The sequence below is a fragment of the Microchirus variegatus genome (genome assembly GCF_963457635.1).
Source record: "Microchirus variegatus genome assembly, chromosome: 1".
Lineage (NCBI taxonomy): Eukaryota > Metazoa > Chordata > Actinopteri > Pleuronectiformes > Soleidae > Microchirus > Microchirus variegatus.
This window is the reverse complement of record NC_139802.1, coordinates 3,284,134-3,303,409: the sequence shown is the minus strand read 5'-3', so window position 1 is coordinate 3,303,409 and position 19,276 is coordinate 3,284,134. Positions and strand designations below refer to the sequence as shown.

The 19,276-nt window shown below is 40.0% G+C and overlaps 2 protein-coding genes across 2 annotated transcripts; both read left to right on the top strand.

The window, feature by feature from the left end:
* Positions 1-246: 246 nt before the first annotated feature.
* On the top strand, positions 247-9,452 carry LOC310931913 (meiotic recombination protein REC8 homolog; the record flags this gene model as incomplete). The annotated part of the gene is made up of 15 exons (XM_083895157.1): positions 247-302; positions 1,312-1,380; positions 1,472-1,614; positions 1,693-1,768; positions 1,847-1,967; positions 2,084-2,165; positions 3,636-3,703; positions 3,797-3,875; positions 3,969-4,086; positions 4,184-4,364; positions 5,988-6,183; positions 6,650-6,833; positions 7,832-7,921; positions 8,061-8,164; positions 9,376-9,452. 15 exons carry the CDS (start codon positions 247-249, stop codon positions 9,450-9,452), a joined length of 1,644 nt encoding a protein of 547 aa, XP_083751283.1.
* A 645-nt stretch (positions 9,453-10,097) lies between these two features.
* Positions 10,098-18,361, top strand: clk2b (CDC-like kinase 2b). The gene is made up of 12 exons (XM_083885933.1): positions 10,098-10,212; positions 10,403-10,575; positions 11,219-11,309; positions 11,398-11,464; positions 11,821-11,937; positions 12,032-12,198; positions 13,498-13,592; positions 14,718-14,847; positions 14,961-15,043; positions 15,130-15,209; positions 15,292-15,376; positions 16,819-18,361. Exons 2-12 carry the CDS (start codon positions 10,507-10,509, stop codon positions 16,999-17,001), a joined length of 1,167 nt encoding a protein of 388 aa, XP_083742059.1. The 5' UTR covers positions 10,098-10,212; positions 10,403-10,506; the 3' UTR covers positions 17,002-18,361.
* The last annotated feature ends 915 nt before the right edge of the window (positions 18,362-19,276 follow it).

Sequence of the window (19,276 nt, the reverse complement as noted above, 5' to 3'; positions counted from 1 at the left end):
AAGTGATCTAACTATTTTCTAATCTCAAATGCAGTACTGAGCTGTGTAACTAGGGTAAAAAGCAGAATCTCAGTTGTTTGTGGTGACGTCACGGTGGGACTGACCAATCAGCGCGTCCACAGTAACATCAATCACACCGACACATCAGTCTCAACTATCACAAACTGGATCAAATGTTCTCGGCTGGAGAATAATATCGATCATTTAAAAGTCTTTGGTATCGATTTTCTCCCGCATTTAGCGGAAATGTTTTACTACCCCGTGGTTTTAAACCGTCATTCTGGATGTTTCTCCACAATCTGGTGAGTAGATATTTAATATGACCCGTTTTAAAATCGTTTAGTTTTTAGCCTTCAAGTTAGGACGCTGAGATGCTAACTTTATTTCTTCATTTATTTTTCTGTAAAAATATATATATATCTTAAACTATCAAGTGAATGACTTATAACCTCTTAAAACAACTTTAAAATAGTTAAATAACTTGCTAATACCATTGTAATTAATACAAATGCTAACAGATGATGTAATGTGTCGCACTCGTTTAGCAATACCGAGGGATTTTATGTCAAGTGTGCATATTCATCATATTTTTCTTTTTATTATTATTTTTTTAAACCTTTTTATTTTTAATTATATTGCTCCATATTTTAACTATAGGCTGCAAATGAAGATACTCCGCTTTTCCACCTTTTAACAGACACTTTAGCTTCACACAGAAAAAAGAAAGAAAGCTAACCTACGTGAAGCTCTAACGCGAATAAAAAGTGCTAGAAAACAGCGAAATTAGTCGATTCTTTCGCCCAAATGAACACATTCTTTATCAGCAAATCACCGAGTTAAATGGTAATAATGTGAAATAAGATTTATTTTGTCGATTTATTTCACATAATCTTTGTAATGAGAACGTTTTTTGTTTTTTTTCAAATTTTAATGTCGACATTGAAATGAACAAATGGGATTAAGGTTAATTTAAGGAGATTTAAATTTTTGTTAATAGTCTACATTCATATACTGTAAATATTGTGGCAATGAGGTGATCTTGGATTGTCCTTTTTCTATGCATTTTTTAAACAGCACCGTGTTTCTTTAGTGGCCTTCTGTTGGTCAGCATGTCAAAGATTGCGTGTCTCCAATAGTCAACAATTTACAGACAGATTCAGTATAAGTTGTAGGAACAGGAGAGATTTCTCCCTCCAAGGTAACAGACAGCTGATAGCAGTTGCAGGAATGTCTCTTACATGTTATCCCCCTGTAGCTTTTGTAGGCTGATAAATAAAATATGAAACAAATCACTGTTCCACTGTTTTTCAGGCTGGTTGCTACAAAAGGTATCCGAGTTCCCCGCAGGGATTTCTTAAAAGTGAATGTCAAAAACACGTGGTAAGTTCCTTTTTTTTTGTTTTTTTTTTCCGAGGTTATAACTGGGTAATTCATAAGTAATACATTACAATGAAACAAATGTCCTGTCCAGTGATGATCTTATGCGGTACATGCTGGAGCGGGTTCCACCACCTCGACCTGGTCTGCCACATCCTCGCTTCTCACTCTACCTGTCCTCACAACTCCAGTATGGTGTCGTCATGGTTTTCCACCGCCAGTGTGCTATTCTCCTGGGTAAGAAATGATCACTTCACTGCTCGAAAAACATGCAGAGTGTACTGGTTCTTGACCCTGGTTTTGTGTTTCTTCTAGAGGAAACTCATGCCATCGTGCGGCAGCTGTTGAAACGGCTGGCATCACAGAATATTGACATGGATGATCCCATCAGGTGAGCTCAAGTGTTTAACCTTTTATTCTGCCTTTTTGAAAACACAAACTAACTGTGATTCCGCTTGTTGTCTATCAGACAAACTCTGATTCTCCCAGACGCTCTGTCTCTACTGGCGGAGACAGAAGGAGCTCAGGACCCTTTATTTGGAGTGATGAGCATGCAGGATGTTATGCCGAGTCCCACTACACTGATGCAGGTGTCGTTAAAATAATGACAGAAAACTAAAACTTTGCAGAAATATGCAAGTGGAGATAAAGCTGTAAACATAATTCTGTCATAGAATAATTGACTTTCCTGCACCGTGTCTCTCAGATGGATGAGACGTATGCAAGGGAAGCCTTTCCTGAACATCTTGAAATAACCAGCCCGAGTGCTTCTGTGGCACAAGAAAACGGTAGGATGACATCATTTGCTGTAATGACATGATAATACCGATCTCTTCGGAGCACTGCTTATTGCAGCAGTTAAAAAAAAAGAAATGTGTAGAAGTAAAAATAACTCCTATAGCTACTTAAAAGAAAAAGTTTTACAAATAAAACATAGCTAATTTTGTTTGATTGTTGTTGACTTTCTCTTTATGTTTATTTAAACTGTATAAACTATGTAATGCATAATTGTTGTCATTCAAAGTTAATATAAAGTGATTTGTTGTTCAGATGTACAGGATAATAGTTTACTATGTTGATAACTATGATGAGGCCATCCATTGTCTACAGTTGTCTGCGACAGTATTATTTTATTATTTAATAAAATAATGACAAGTTATTGCTGTAGTGCATAACTTTTGTTGTTGATAATGATATTATTCTGCCTCAGTTTGGTCTTTGTGACTAGAAACAATGTAACATTATTTGTATGCTGTGTCCTTCATCTGGAAACAAACTCTGTTGCAGAATAGTTAGTTTATTAATCCTGGAGGAAAATGTGTGGTCACACAGTTGCCCCATGCCAGATTAAGGGATATACAGTTACAAGAAAGAAAGTTCCACATATTACAAAAAAATAGAAGTAATTATATATATATATATACATGTTTTATCTGGCGCAATATGTACCAGATAAAACATGATCATGATAAATAAGAACATGAAATACTATCAGACCTGTTCAATTTACTTCATGATACTTTTCTTTATTTTATACTCCAACCCATTAGCTTACATTCCTATCACAGCCTCCATCTGTCTTGACATAAAACAAATCACTTCCTGTGTGCAGCAGGCAGAATGTCGCTGGGCAACACACGATCTAAACACCCCAATACTGAGAAACACAGAATATTTGAAGAGAGAGATCTGTGTAACTGATCAGCACTGAGTGAACCCATTTCACAATGGTTTCAATGTAACAGACGTTGCATTAAATTTATAAGTTATCCACGACAGCTTTAACAGAGTGACTTTCTGTAGATGTGCAACTACAACACGAACTGAAGCATCTTCATTTATTAATAGACAATATACATGACCCTGTGTTCATTTTGTCATGTATGGGAGGCCATATAATTAATGTTCAGAGATGCACAGTATGTCAGGCTGTGTGCAGTAATACAGAGACATACCAACAAGTCACAGAAATAGATGACATTCTGAGATTGTGTGCAAATCCTGACAGAAATACAGAGCGAGGAGAAGCCTTTGCAGGTCAGGGCAGAGCAGGCTTCCGTCAACAACATCCTCCTAATTGGCCAAGGCTGATGCCTCCATGTCAGGATGTGTTGTGCTACTGCACTTCACTCAGCAGCAGAGAGCACTTTAATTGCAGCTTGATTATCTGTATCCTCTCCCACCAGCTCCAACAGATTGTGCAGCTGTGAAATCATTTAGTGTCTTTTTTTATCAATGTGATCCATTATTTTTCTCAGGCATAACTGCATCACCAGACAGCATCACTCTCAGAGAGATGGAGCCTGCCACTATCCCCGCTGCAGAGGTATACTTGTCAAAGAAGCACATGTGAAGACGTGTTCATTTTTGTATCAAATCCTACGGATCCTCACTTGCATTCCTCTTTTCGTCTTGGTAGTTTGAGGGCGCGGAACTGGTCGATCAGTTGTCGGATGTGCTCGACCAGCTCATGGCTCAAACAGATGAATTTCTAGAAGGTGAGTTAAGAAAGAAGGAGCTAATTTCTCCAAAGACAAGAGATAGATCCATGCACAGTTATTTTTTAAATTTTTTTTAACCCTTTCTAACAGGAGATGCCGACGTGGTGAGAGAAGAGGTGACGCCACGAGAGCAAGAGAGCAGGGAGATGGAAAGAGGTGTAGATCGGGAGAGAGCGACAACCAATGAAATCACTGGATCCACAGCTGAGTAAATGAAACGGACACACCCGTAAACACGGAACGTAAACACGGAACGTGAACACGTACACGTACACACACTAACCCACCGTCTACCTGTGCATTAGATTACAGCCCACCATACGCCCGAGTGAAGAAGCCACGCTGTTGCCTCAGCAAGAGCCTGATGTGTCAGTGGAGACGCCGTCGGCACCATTTCCAGACCAAGTCACCCCCGTCTCTATGCCTGTCCTCCCCTCACCACCTCCTGCAGTGAGGCAACAGGAAACACGCAGGCTAGAGTTAGAGGTACATGCTTCTGTGGATTTGTTCAAGAGACAGAATACTGTATGGTACCACTTTCTTTATGATCATAGATTTTTGTATGCGTATACATTATATTTTAGTTTAATAACATTTGTGCAGGTGCAATTTTCATCCATTTATTGTCATCATTGAATACAGTACGTGTAGGTTGTTCTCAGTTGCCACCCAAGCATTGACACACACATCTTTCCAGCTTGACTCTGTCAGAAAAAAAGGGCTTCACCTGCCCAAGGGATCCTCCTAATCAAAACTCTCTCAGGTGATCTGACTCTCCTGATTAGCCTGTCTCTCTCTACCTGCATGCAGCCAGGAAGCAGCGAGTTGCCACACCTACCCCCTGATACTGCCCTTCTGTGCTACATAAACTAATCAAAATTTAAAGTCTGTCAAATCAGGACTTCACAAATGTAAGTGACTTTTTCAGCGGGTGATGAATTACTCCATAACCCTAATAAAGAGTTGGTTCTTATTTTTTAGGTTTTGATACATTGCCAGCACTGACTCGAGCACGCTGCCATCTCTGAACCAGTTTGGGACATTTGGACACTCACAACATGTCTGCCAGCAGGGACACAATTAAAAAACGATTTTAGCCACTTAAAGGTGCCATATGTAAGAATGTGGCCACTACATTCAAATTCAAAATACTGAGGTCTTTTAAGTTTTAGTTTTCTGACGTTACTGGCAACCCGTGTTTGCTCTGCAGCTGAGACTCTACTGACTGCAATGATTGGTAGACGGCAGTAGGTGGCGCCACATGCCAAAACATGATTTCAAAACATAAACATTTTTTTTAATGCAAATATTTTGTCTGTACTGTTGTTGTTGGTGAGTTCAGTTTGTTATATGAACATTATTCCTGAGTCTCTGTGACATATTAGGAGGATTTTATGGCCAGTTGCTTTAGATTTATTACATAATGCACCTTTAACTAAAGACTCACCCGAATAAAATCTACACCTGTGTCTACGATGTGTTAAGAATATGTTTGGTGTTTTACTTCCACCATTAGAAAACCTTTTCTGGCTAGGAGTTTGTAAACCGCTCACTCTCCTGCATCAAAGTCCATAGAGAAATTTTTTTTTCAGCTTGTAGGAACACAGAAGCTGCTGGTCTTCTGCTGCCTTGTTTGGTAAGTGTATGTCAATAAGGTAAACCATAACAAAGGTTTTCCAACACAAAGACATATATTTGAACTTACTGATGATGTAACATTGCTGATTTTCTCTTAGGACTTTGACACGGGAGAGTGGGCATTTTACAAAGTGACACAATCTCCAGTTTACGGCCACAAAAGGTTGTCTCGTGGCATTGTTGAGGACATTGTGGACTTAAGCAGGTGTAGATATTATTACAGGAAAGTTATTTTTGAGGAAATGTAAGGGTTATTGCAAGGGAAAGCAGAAGTTTGCTCTAAAAAAGTTCCCACCCTGACCGTAGGGGACTTCTTCTCATATCTCTACTGACACAAACATTAAAGCAGATACTATTTTATGATTTTGAAATCCAAATCCAAATTTTGAAATCCAAATAATATAAAGCACATTGTATGTTGTCCCTACTTGAGAAAAAAATTCACCCCTCGCACTTCTCCCCCGTACCCAGCACGTGTCCCCTCCAGCGGTGAGGAGGAGAAGGAAGAGGCAGCTGATCTTCTTTGACCCAGAGACGCAGCTCCCTCAGGAGATGCTGCAGCGGCAGATTGACGACCCGCTGACCGAGACGAGACCCGTGCCTCTCATTCCGCCTTCAGCACAGAGAACTCGCTCTGCCGCTCAACTCTTGAACAACCCATGCACCTGTCAGTGAAACACGGGGGTTGACGTTTATTGGTGCTTTTCACTGTGACATTTGCAACTATTTGCAATTTTAACCATGCAGTATACTGTATATACACAGTATGGTACATTCTATACAAGTTATAATGGACTACATCCTCTAATTTTGACCCAATATCAGTAAAACACAACCCTGTTGCACCAAATTGAAAATGTATTCTAAATATATTATTTTCAGTCTTAATACTTTAAAAACAAAGTGTTAACAGAAGCAGCTTTATTGGACAACTATGCACAGTCAAGGAATTCTATTTCTCTGTGTACTTACCCATTAAAAAAGACAAATGGACAGGAAACAACAGAACTGATGAAATAAGTTAAACAATTGCACAAACTTTTAAATAACAATGGTAATGATAATGTCAATTTACACTCAAGTGCAGTAACCTTTTCAACAATGAACCACCAAGCAATTTCTTCCCTCTACAGTCTTGCCTGAAGAGGTGCTGTCTCTATGGGAACAGGCAGCAACTGTCACACCTGTCGCCGACTCGGACCTGGAGGTTGGGGAGCGAGGACCTGAGTCCACGGACTCTGAAAGGGAGAGAGAGCGCAAAATGGTCGAGGAGGCTGAAATAGAACAGAGGAGACGAGAACACAGTCCCAGAGAGGTGTAAAAGAGTTTATGTTGAATTGTGTGCTGTTGGTGAGGATTTCTGACTCTTTCTGACACTTTTAATATGCCTGTGTGTGTGAATGCAGGTGCTGAGAGATTTGGCAGATTCTGAGTTTTCAGGTAAATGCAACCGTAAGACTGGGCTAATACAATAACATTTCCCAGGGCAGCCTGTTGGTGTTTAAATGGTAAAATAGTTGTCCTCACTGTGTTTGTACTGCAGTTGCATTTAGCACAAGCAAAAGTGGATGGGGTGTTCACAGGGGTGTGAGGCTGAGGTCAGAGGTTGGGGTTTGGCATGTGTCGCTTGTAGTTGAAGGACTCCAGAATGTATGAATGTATGCCATTGCAATGTACTCAAGTGTGTGTGTGTGTGTGTGTGTTTTTGTGGCCAGGCCTGATGCTGGACGGCTCTGACCAAAGGGAATTATCTCGAGAAATCTCGCCCATGTTTGCTGCAGACAGAGAAGGGTAAGCAACAAAGACATGCATGAAGTCAAGTGCATGTGTGTGCGTGCGTGCGTGCGAGCTGTTCATAAGACCAAACAATTAAAACTCTTCATCCAACAAACTCATCACTAAAGTTCAAGATTTGGTTGACCGCAAAACTGTTCAATTCAGAGTTAGAAACCAACAGGTGATGATATAGTTAAAAAGCAAAAGTTCCACAAAGTTCCACGTCGTATGCCTAGCTCCAAACTTTTGATGAGTGCTGAGCAGATAAGTGCTGCCCACTTCTACTCCTACATTTTTTATTTTGTTATTTTGTATTGTATCAATAAAGTATTTTAAATAATAAAAACAATAACAATTGTGTGTGTGTGTGTGTGTGTGTGTGTGTGTGTGTGTGTGTGTGTGTGTGTGTGTGTGTGTGTGTGTGTGTGTGTGTGTGTGTGTGTGTGTGTGTGTGTGTGTGTGTGTGTGTGTGTGTGTGTGTGTGTGTGTGTGTGTGTGTGTGTGTGTGTGTGTGTGTGTGTGTGTGTGTGTGTTGGCAGGTCCATTGTATCCAAGTCTCTTTCCGTGATGCAGGACATCCCTGAAGTGGTGGATGAGTTTCTGCAGACAGCTGCAGCTGACATTCCTAGGTAACAACAATGAAAGCATTATTATTATTGTTATTATTGTTATTATTATTACAATAACCTGTGGAAATAGTGCATGTTGACATGTATTTTTCTAGATAAGAACACAACTGTGAGCTTGTGTGTTGTTGTGTCTGTCCAGCTTGTTGCCGTCTGACAGTGAATCAGCACCTACGCTTTTTCACTCTCTCCTGCCGCCGGATGTTGACCGCAAAACTGTCAGCACTGCTTTTCATCGGCTGCTGGGTAAAGTATCAGTTTCAGCTCACGTTGAATCGTCTCATCACTCGCGTCGTAGCTCTGTTACTGTTACAGCATCACAACCCAGAGAACACTCTTAAATCAGTGGGTTTTCAGTGAGGAAGCAGTTTAAACATAAACGAAGCAGTTTAAACATATTCAGATACTCTTTTCCAACAAAATGTAGTTAATGCCTGACTGATATTTTTACATACAGCAGGTGGAAGTAGTTTCATCTATGAGGACACAAGAAGTAACGAGATGATTAATGAGGAGACTTAAGGAACCAAAAGTTGACATAGCCTCAGTTGCAGGTTCAGGTCTTCAGTATATCATGAAAGCAAGTTTGTAAATGATGTTTCTATTTAGACGAAAATAGATGATAAAGTACAGCACATATGAATGGACCAGTGCAGGTGAGAGCTAGGATTGTCCAATAGGAGCCTGGTTGCCGGTTTAAAAACGGGAGATCCGATTCCTGTGGGTGACATCACAACTTGTTACCCCTTGGTTCTGATACACTATCTTTTTTATTCATCTTTGATTTTTGGTGACAGATTGAAGCATTTAGTGATAAAAGAAGGGACAAATGTAAGACGTCAGACACCAGAAATAAAGTTTTTTGTACTCTACAAGGTTGTTATACATTATACAAGACTTCATTGTGTACATATAGATGAAAGCAACTAAAGTGAATGGATGAATTACTTTTTTATTCAGATAAATGAAAAGAAAAACCTTTAGAAAAGGTGTTAGTATAGGGCAAGAATAATATAAAGGAATATTGAACTTTTAAAACATCACAAAAATAACAGAACTAAACTAAAACAGAAGAAAATAACAACTCCATGGTTACCTCATGTCCTTAAACTTAAATATTAAACAACAATTTTAAGCTTTTTGCTTCAGTAATTATATTCATATAAAATATTCAAACAAACGAGGAAACAAATATAAGGAAGGTCATGAAATGTGTGCATTAAAAAGTACAGTATTTCCTTCTGAAATGTTTTACGGTGGAAGAATACAGTAATAAAATGAATGGAAATGCAAATTCTTTACTTTTCAATCAAAGTCCAGTCCTGATTAAAAGCACACGTGTAACTTGTCAAGAAATGGTTTTGTTTTATTTAGGATTTTCTTTCACTTATGCAAATTTGTCTATGATTCTACTCAGTTAATGAGTTATTCATTAGATGTCGATCTCTTATGTGCAGAAAATGTGTCGACCAGGAAGCTTCGTGTGAAGCAGGACACGCCTTATGGCGACATATTGATTTTATCTGGACTTTGATGAGGTGCAAGGGATTTCCCGACGAGCACACGTTCCCCACATTCCTCCTGCTCTGGACGTTTTCGATGTTCTATATCCTGAATTCAAATAAGATAAAACCTCCAGAAACGATTGTTGCATCTTGTTAACATGTTTGAAATGACTGGCGTTTTTTAACACTGTTGTATACAACTGTTTTTATGAAGGTTTGCATGAATTTACATCACTGTTCCTGTTGCAAATCTGACTGATAATCTGCATATGATGTTTCATGTGAATGTTTCGACTGTTTTTAATGTTGTATTGTTTTTATATTCTTATTAATGGACTCATGTTATTCTGCACAGACTAAAAACTTCGGTTCTGTTTGTGTTCCTCTGAACATGAACGGAAAAAATAAAAGTTTTATCACAGTTTTGTCTCTTCAGTGCTCTCTGTGTTTGTTGAAAGGCATGTGCAGCACGCAGGGCAGGGCAGGTGTGGCAAAACATGGGGGTTAAGGAGGTGCAAGAGGGAGAGCAAGTAAGTGGAGTGAAACTGGATCCTCCTTCTTCCCCCCCCCCGACTACATCTTGATTCTCCTCTGTAGACTTTCTCGGGGGCTGTGACTTAAGTTTATTATTAGCGTCTGTCTCAGCTCTCACTCTCCAGTCGTAGTTGTCGTCCTCCTGTCTTTTTGTTCCATTTCTCTCTTGTCACTTTTTGTTTTTGTCTCGTACTTTGGTGACCTTGTTATTTTTTTCCAGCGTTTGGCTTTTGTTTTTCTTTCTTCCTCTCAAAGGTAATTCTTTCTTTTTTTTCCTCCCTCGGTCAGTTCTGTGGCTCCACTGTGTCATCGTGCCTCTCTTTCAGTCCTGGTTTTTGTTGACAACACTGCAGGCTGTTTATTACTTTGTCAAACACTGTGTCCTAGTCTATTCTGGTCCATTGCTCTAATATTTTGTTGTTTTCCTTTTCTGTTCTCCCCACAGTTCTTCACAATCTCTAGTTTTTGTCCTCCTGCTGCTACACTTGCCTCACCTCCATCCTCCTCCACTCGAGCTTGTCCTTTCACTGAGCAGCTCTGCGTTTGAGCATGATGGGAAAGACAGAGCTGTATTCTCTGTACAAGGGTTTTTTGGACTGTATTTGCCTTTGCCTCTCTGTGAGTATCTCCATTATCTGGGCATGCATCAGGTGTGCACTGACTATTTCTCTGCACAAACCATTCCACCAGCTCTGCATCATGGTTGACTTTTGACTCTACATAATTAAATGTTTTTTCTTTCAGTTCCACAATCTTCTAACTACAAATCACATGCAGATAGTGTGTGTTATATGCTTCCGTCCTTTTACACAGTCTATTTCTTGTCCTACAGTAAGTGTCTTCTCAGCAAATGCTGGGCTTCTCATATTAATAACTGTCTCAGAATGGAAACGGACTCGGCTCCTGAAAAAGCCAGAAGACGTTTGACAGACCTTCCTTATTAGCCTCCTTTAAAACAAACTCATGTTATTATGAGCAGCCTTAATGCACACGCTCACACTCACTGGTCTCTTTTTAAATGATGTGCTGCATCGACACAGACTGCAGCTCTTGGGTCCATCCATGAATTAATGTCCGTTTCACTACGTTTGAATCATCGTCGGTCTTAGTCAGGTGCAAGTCCAGCTGGTGACTTGTGCCCTTTTAAGCCTAGAGGTCAGAATATTTTGACCTCGATCTATATCTGTTTTTAGTAATAGTAATAAAGTTGACAGGAATAGGTTGCTCTCTGCCCTGATTTTTTTGTTTGGACGTTTTTCAGCGGAGCAGCGAGGACGATGTGGACACCAACAAGAGGGACACTGAAAATGGTCACCTGATTTATAGAATTGGGGACATCATTGAAGACAAATGTAGGTAGTAGCTGAGTTAAGTAATGGCAGCTTAAATCATAAATATCTCCCGATTTAATGTCCCGTTTCCCCTCAATCTGCCTCGCAGATGAGATAGTGGACACTTTGGGTGAGGGGACCTTTGGGAAGGTGGTAGAGTGTGTGGACTTCAACAGGTGATGTGTTTGTAAAGTCAAGCCAATGTTTAACATGTGTAATAATTACTGCTTTATATTTAAAACAACAAACAGAAAGATCCCACACAATAGACTGTCATTTAAAGTCCATCATGTGGAACTAATATTTTAACATCCTCAGTCATAGAAAGTCATCATTTTGTCCTCAACAGACAACAAGTTACAAAAAATATACCAGGATATACAACATCCATGTACACGCACTAATAAAGTACAATACAAGTACATAAATGTACAATTAAAACACCGTTAGACCTCAGAAAGATATGCATTTACACAACAAATATGTAGAAATATGAAGGAATCACAGACTATGATTTTGTTTGAAAATGTAGGAAAGGAAGTCATGTTGCTCTGAAGATCATTAAGAACCAAGAGAAATACAGGGAAGCAGCCAAACTGGAAATCAATGTGCTAGAGAAGATCACAGAGAAAGATCCGCACAACAAGCAGTGAGTAGTGTGTGATTTTGATCGTTGTGTTAAGAAGACGGTTCCGTTTTTTTTGTTTTTTTTGTCCTATGCGTTTCATATTTCTTCCCATCAGACACTGCGTGCAGATGCTGGACTGGTTTAACTATTATGGCCACGTGTGCATCTCCTTTGAGCTGCTGTCTCTCAGCACCTTTGACTTCTTGAAGGCAAACAGCTTCATGCCGTATCCCATTAACCAGATCCGACACATGGCTCAACAGATCTGCCACGCTGTCAGCTGTGAGTCCGACCTGCATCACACTGACTGTGCTCGACTCTACCACTGTGCTTTTTCTCTCATTTACACGCCGTCCGTCCAACACTAAGCAGATTATTCACAGTTTTATTGCTGTAGAGAGAAAAACGTTATTGTTACCTGCCGATGATAAGAATTCAGTGAAAGACAAACACAGTTCAGGATCAGTCTGGATCATTTCCAACAACCCCAGAATATTTTTGCTTTTTAGTTTGCTCTGAAAGACCAAAGAAAAGAGCACACATATTTACATTCAACAAGCCGTAGCCATCATATTTTTGGCAACAGTTTTCCAATCTGTCACAGGGCCACATAGAGACAACCTCACTCTCACACCTAGTCAATTTAGAGTGTCCAATTTACCCTAATCTCCCATGTTTTTGGACTATGGGAGGAAACTGGAGAACCTGGAGAAAACACACACGGGGAGAACATGCAAACTCCATGCACAAAGACCCTTGTTCTGACCAGGTCGCAAACACGGGTCTTCTTGCTGCAAAGGCATGAGCACTAAACACTACACCAACCTTTGTGTTCCCCTTATTAATTAATTAATGAATTGATTGATTATCAAAATAGTCCTCCCCCCACACAATCTCTTTATTGACATTTTCAAACACATTTGCACATACCACATACCAAAAAAAAGCAAAACCCCAGACAAAGACCAAAAACAAGAGCCAGATCAACAACATAGAATTACAGAGATACAAAAACAATACAACAAATACAACGTAAGACTAAAAAACAAAACAAAAAAGTTAAATATCATTAATTTATGAGTCACCCTGGATAAGGATCTAAAAATGTATCTCCAGAATGTAAAGCAGGACACGACCATAACATATGTACATGACTCGCTGGTGCCTGTCGACACCTGGTCCATGTCCTTAAAGATCTTAGTAAAGCAGGCGCGGTGAGACATTGTAATTCTCACAGTCACACAAGAAGTACAGTTTCTATTAAAAGAGGCTTGGACCAAAAGTATTGAGTTAAAAACCAATATAAAGTTACCGCCCTCTACCTGCATCCCTCTCTTCCTACTATCCTCCTTACCTCTATCCTACCTAGCTACCTACGTACCTGTATATACAGGATTTCATGTTATAGTACATACAGTAGAATCCAGAGGAGTGTTCTTCCACAAGAGCTAGGTTTCACAAACTGCACACGGATGTCAGACATTTTTACTAACTTAAGATGTGACCAGAGGAGGGTGTTGACCGAGCCCTGATGACTCTAAAACCTTCTCTCTCTCTCTCTCTCTGTCTTTATCTCTGCAGTTCTCCATGACAACAAGCTCACTCACACTGACCTGAAGCCTGAGAACATCCTCTTTGTCGACTCAGACTATTCCCTCGTATACAATGCCGAGAAGGTTAGGAACAGCTGGAGACATGAAGGCTGGGACCTTGAGGGCTGCAGAATGAAATCAGAATGTCAAGTCACCGGGGATAAACGCAGATTGCTTTTTGTTTGCCCTGTTTTAATGCAAATTTGTTTTCAGCACAAACCTGCAAAGCAAACCACCCACATGGTGGGTGCAGACAGGATTATTTATCCATGCAGATCGTGGATTGTGTTTGTTGACACCGGTGTCACAGTGTTCGGAGTCTCTGATGAGCAGAAATATCTTCTTTTTTTTTTGTTTTTTTTAAATCACTTTTCATATTTTATTTCCTCTCTCTGCTAAAAGGAGCTCATGATTTCAGCTGCATTTAAAAGCATTTTAAAAGACACATTTGGATGGAAATTACAGTCATTATGGCTTATGACCCAAGAGAGACAAACTATATATCTAATTACAGCTGAAACGATTAATCGATGAATCGATTATTAATCGATTACTAAATTAATCGCCAACTATTTTGATAATCGATAATCGGTTTGTAGCTTTTTTCATGACTAAAACAAGATTTCTGATTGTTTTAGCTTCTTAAATGTGAATATGTTCTAGTTTCTTTGCTCCACATAAACAAAGAAATCTTTAAAACTGAATCATTTTGGTTTGTGGACAAAACAAGACGTTCAAGAACATCGTCATTTCCAGCTTTGACAAACACTGATCAACGTTTTTTTTTAACATTTTCAGACATTTTCTGGACCAAATGATTCATCGATTAATCGAGAAAATAATCGACAGATTAATCGATTACGAAAATAATCGTTAGTTGCAGCTTTATATCTAATATATTTTGATCTGGATGAGGATTCAACATTTTAAAAAGAGAAACAGTTGATATTGTACACTGTGGGAAACTGAGCAGCCTTAATAGAGGTTTGTACACTGATTTCATTAAAGCTATATGTGTAAATAACAGTAATAATAATAATAATAATACTACTTCAAATGATGATGTGTTTCCAGCCTTATTAGTTCTCTGTTATACTGTACAGCTGCTATAATTGATAGAAAATATGTCTGAAACTACTAAAATAACAAACTGTGATGATTTTTTTTGTTCTCTGTGGAGACGTTTGTGTTCCTTCTGTCTTCCTTCAGAAGTGCAGCGAGAGGAGAATAAACAACACCACAGTGCGTCTCATTGACTTTGGCAGCGCCACCTTTGACCATGAACACCACTCTGTTCTCATCTCCACACGTCACTATCGAGCCCCAGAGGTCATTATGGGTAAGACAGGTTGATTCAGACCGGAGACTAATCAAGAGAATGTCAGTCCTGTCAAATTGGCTGTAAAGGTTTAGTCTGTCTTTTTTCTCCCCCCCCCCCCCCCACACACACAGAGCTGGGTTGGGGTCACCCATGTGACGTCTGGAGCATCGGCTGCATCCTGTTTGAATACTACGAAGGCTTCACGCTTTTCCAGGTCAAACACACGTGTGTCTGTGCTGTCACGGCATGTGGAAAGTAGCGTGGACAGTTTGTGTTGCTGACTTGTGTTTGCACCTACAGACGCACGACAACAGGGAGCATCTTGCTATGATGGAGAGGGTACAGGGACCAATTCCTCAGAGAATGATCCAGAGGAGCGGGTAGGTAACTCAGAGCCGAGCACTCTTAAATTACACTCCAACACTTTTCTTTTGTGTGACAACTCTTTATTTCCAACTCAAGGAAGTTCTTCTATCGAGGGCGTCTAGACTGGAATGAGTGTTCCAAGGCTGGACGCTACGTGAAAACCAAGTACAAACCACTGAGGGTGAGTAGTAGTAGAGTAGTAGTGTGACAGATTATAGTCATTGGTTTATTAGTTGGTAATGTTGAGTCAGCATGTTCCTGATTATTATTGTTATTATCATCATCTTATTCTGCCCTCTTTTGCTTGCAATCTCCTCTGGCCTACACAATCCTACACTGATGGAATAAAACAAACACAAAATAAGTACTTATGCAAGAATAAAAAATAAAAAAATGACAATAACAATATCACCGAATTAGAAGAAACATCATAGACTGTGTTCCAATTAACAAAGGGGGACTACTAATGATATAATATGTGATGTAGCTAAGCAAACCAGGAAGTAGGGGCCATAAAGTGCTTAAAGGTGCATTATGTAATAAATCTTAAGCAACTGGCCATAAAATCCTCCTAATATGTCACAGAGACTCAGGAATAATGTTCATATAACAAACTGAACTCACCAACAACAACAGTACAGACAAAATATTTGCACTAAAAATATTTTGCAGACTGCAAATCATGATTATGTTTTGAAATCATGTTTTGGCATGTGGCGCCACCTACCGCCGTCTACCAATCATTGCAGTCAGTAGAGTCTCAGCTGCCGTGCAACCACGGGTTGCCAGTTATGTCAGAAAACGAAACCTAAAAGACCTCTGTATTTTGAATTTGAATGTAGTAACCGTTTTTGGCCACATTCTTACATATGGCACCTTTAAAGTACTAATCAATGAATCAATGAATGCAACCCATCACTTAAAGGTGCTTTATGTAATAAATCTAAAGCAACTGGCCATAAAATCCTCCTAATATGTCACAGAGACTCAGGAATAATGTTCATATAACAAACTGAACTCACCAACAACAACAACAGTACAGACAAAATATTTGCACTAAAAATATTTTGCAGACTGCAAATCATGTTTATGTTTTGAAATCATGTTTTGGCATGTGGCGCCACCTACTGCCATCTACCAATCATTGCAGTCAGTAGAGTCTCAGGTGCCGAGCAACCACGGGTTGCCAGTTACGTCAGAAAACCAAACCTAAAAGACCCCGGTATTTTGAATTTGAGTGTAGTAACCGCTTTTGGCCACATTTTTACATATGGCACCTTTAATGTTAAGTTATTTCTGTATTGTTTGTTTGTTTTTATTAAAAGATTAATTTTGCATGATAAATATGATTATATTGTGAACTATGTATCGTTCCATATCAAAACAAACACTCAAAAAGTTTGACTTTTTTTCTCTTGACCTACTGACCAAACTAGACATTCAGTGGCCCCCAGATCGTTTCAGTTTGAGACCCCTGATGTGTGTGTCTGAGTGTTCATTGACGTCATTTTATTGCACTTCGATTTGCAAGGAAATTTGTGTCAAGAGTCTGGTTGAAACTTTTCCAGTTCAGCGAAGTGTTCTTCACTCCTGAAAATGACAGACCTCTCTTTTGTTTTTCAGAAGTATTTGTTGTCTCATGGGATGGAACACCACCAGCTTTTCAATCTCCTGGAGAGGATGCTGGAATACGAGGCCTCAAGCCGCATTTCTCCCACCTCCGCTCTGGGTCATCCCTTCTTCCTGTCCGTCACTGACCCAGGAAGGTGCCACAGCTGGAGAAACAGCTGTGATATGAGTCGATGACGAAGACGACGAAGAAGTCATCTGATCAAATTAGTGGCAAGAAACTAATTGCAAATCTAAGAGGATTAAAGCAGGGCAGTTTCGTATATGGTCCATGTGATCACGTGTGCGTTACTGTGATAAAACATGAGCGAGCATGAAAGATGACATTCATTTCTGATGTCTAAGGAGAGCTGTGTCTTAACTGAGGTGCAGAACATTTTCCTGACCACGTTCGAACGAATTCTGTTCTGACTCTGATTTCTAAAAGGTTATTTTCCTGCGTCGCGTCTTGTTCGTTTCTGTCTGATAAGAAAGACGCTGAAAACGTGCGATAGCTAGTGTCACATTGTTATGATTATTGTGCTGCTGGACAGTTATTTATGCGGAAAATGTTCTGTGCCTCATCGTAACATTTTACCTCTGAAGAAATACACACTTGACTTTTTCAGAACAGGGTGAATCAAAGTTCAACAGCCTGACAAACACAAAGTGGTGCAAACTAACGTCGCGGTCACGTTTGGTAGTTTTTGTGTTAGTTGTTGATGTTATTACTCTGCCTTTGTTGGGAAGAAAGTTTGTTGTTGTATGCTGTGTCCTTCATCTGAAAATGGGCTTTGTCAAGCAATACTATCAGACTTGACCGAGGGAGCGTTAGTGTGTATACAGCTGGAGAGCCAGGGCGGACGGGGACAAAAATAATTTTGTGTTTGACAATGATTTGAATCTAACAGAGATTTGTGAATATGTAAAAGTAGAGAATTACAGATTTAAAATTTCACACGAGTACATTTTGTATCTATAAAAATGTAAACGATACAAATATAACATTTATAGTAAAAGCTTAAAAAACGGTTTGCGTTTGCATTCTGTGAATCAATTTATTATTATTCCATTATTTGTTTTAGTGTAGACTGTTTTGTGGAAGGACTTCAGCGATTTACTGAATGGACTTCTTCTGATGTCCATGTTTGTGTCGTCTCGGCACATCTGCGCGGTCTCACGTGTCGCACGTCTGTGTCGCTGCCGTTGACTCGCGGTCGTCCTCTGACAGCGTGATTGAGTGCAGCTCAGCAGAGAGCAGCGACTCAAGGCTGAGCTAGTTTTCAGCGCTCGCCAACTTTCCTCTTCAGCCTTGGCAGAGCTGAGGGGAAACTCGGTGTTGGCATACGTGAGCCTGACTGAATGAGACCTTCGCCTCAAGTGCAAATGTGTGTGTGTGTGTGTGTGGGAGGGCATGTATACGGTGTGCATATAATCTTTCTTGGCAATTCTAAGACTAATTTTAGGCTGTTAATGAGCAAGAATGATGCTCAAATTCAGTTAAAGTCATTTGAGACTCGTCGAAGGAAAGTGTGTGTGCTGTATTTTGTATCTTACTTTGTAAGAAATGTGTTTGTAATCGAAATTGATATAAAGTATCTATACATGCTACAGATACCATTGCCTTTATCGTCATTAATGAGCTTAAAATGGTTCTGCTTGAGACAAAGACAAATAGTAAAACAGTCCAAGGACCCTGGATATAAACGACTGATATAACAACAATATATTTACACACAGACTTAAAGTGAGGAGGACAAGACTGAGCAGTGATCACTCGCTTTAACATGAGACGTGATACCTGGTCCAGTCTCGTACGCAAATGAAATCATGTCAACAGGAACTCTGTGTCTCAGTGTGTGTGTGTGTGTGTGTGTACTTGGTATTCCTGATGTTGTGGGGACCTAAATCTGTTTACACACTCACATTATGGGGACAATAATCAAGTCCCCATAACACAAATGACCACATTTTAAGGTTATTCTGGGTTAGTCAGGGTTAGGATTAGGTGTGGTTAAGGTTCGAGTAATCAATGCAACTTCCTCTGAGGTCGTGTGTGTGTGTGTGTGTGTGTGTGTGTGTGTGTGTGTGTGTGTGTGTGTGTGTGTGTGTGTGTGTGTGTGTGTGTGTGTGTGTGTGTGTGTGTGTGTGTGTGCGTGCGTGCGTGCGTGCGTGCGTGCGTGCGTGCGTGCGTGCGTGCGTGCGTGTGTGTGAGAGAGAGAGAACCAGAGCTTCCATGCAAGAGCACAGAGGGGAATCACAAGTGGATCAGTGTTCAGCACGTGACAGACAGCCAGGGACACCCCCCACCACCATCACCACCACCATCACCACCACCAACACACACACATATGAATAATGTTTTTTTTAGTTCATCATAAGTTTTCCCTTTTGTTTCTTCCTGTTCTGTTCTGCTCACCCTGGACCAACTCAGCTTAGCTCCTCTCATCTCTAAACGCCTGCCTCTTTGGAT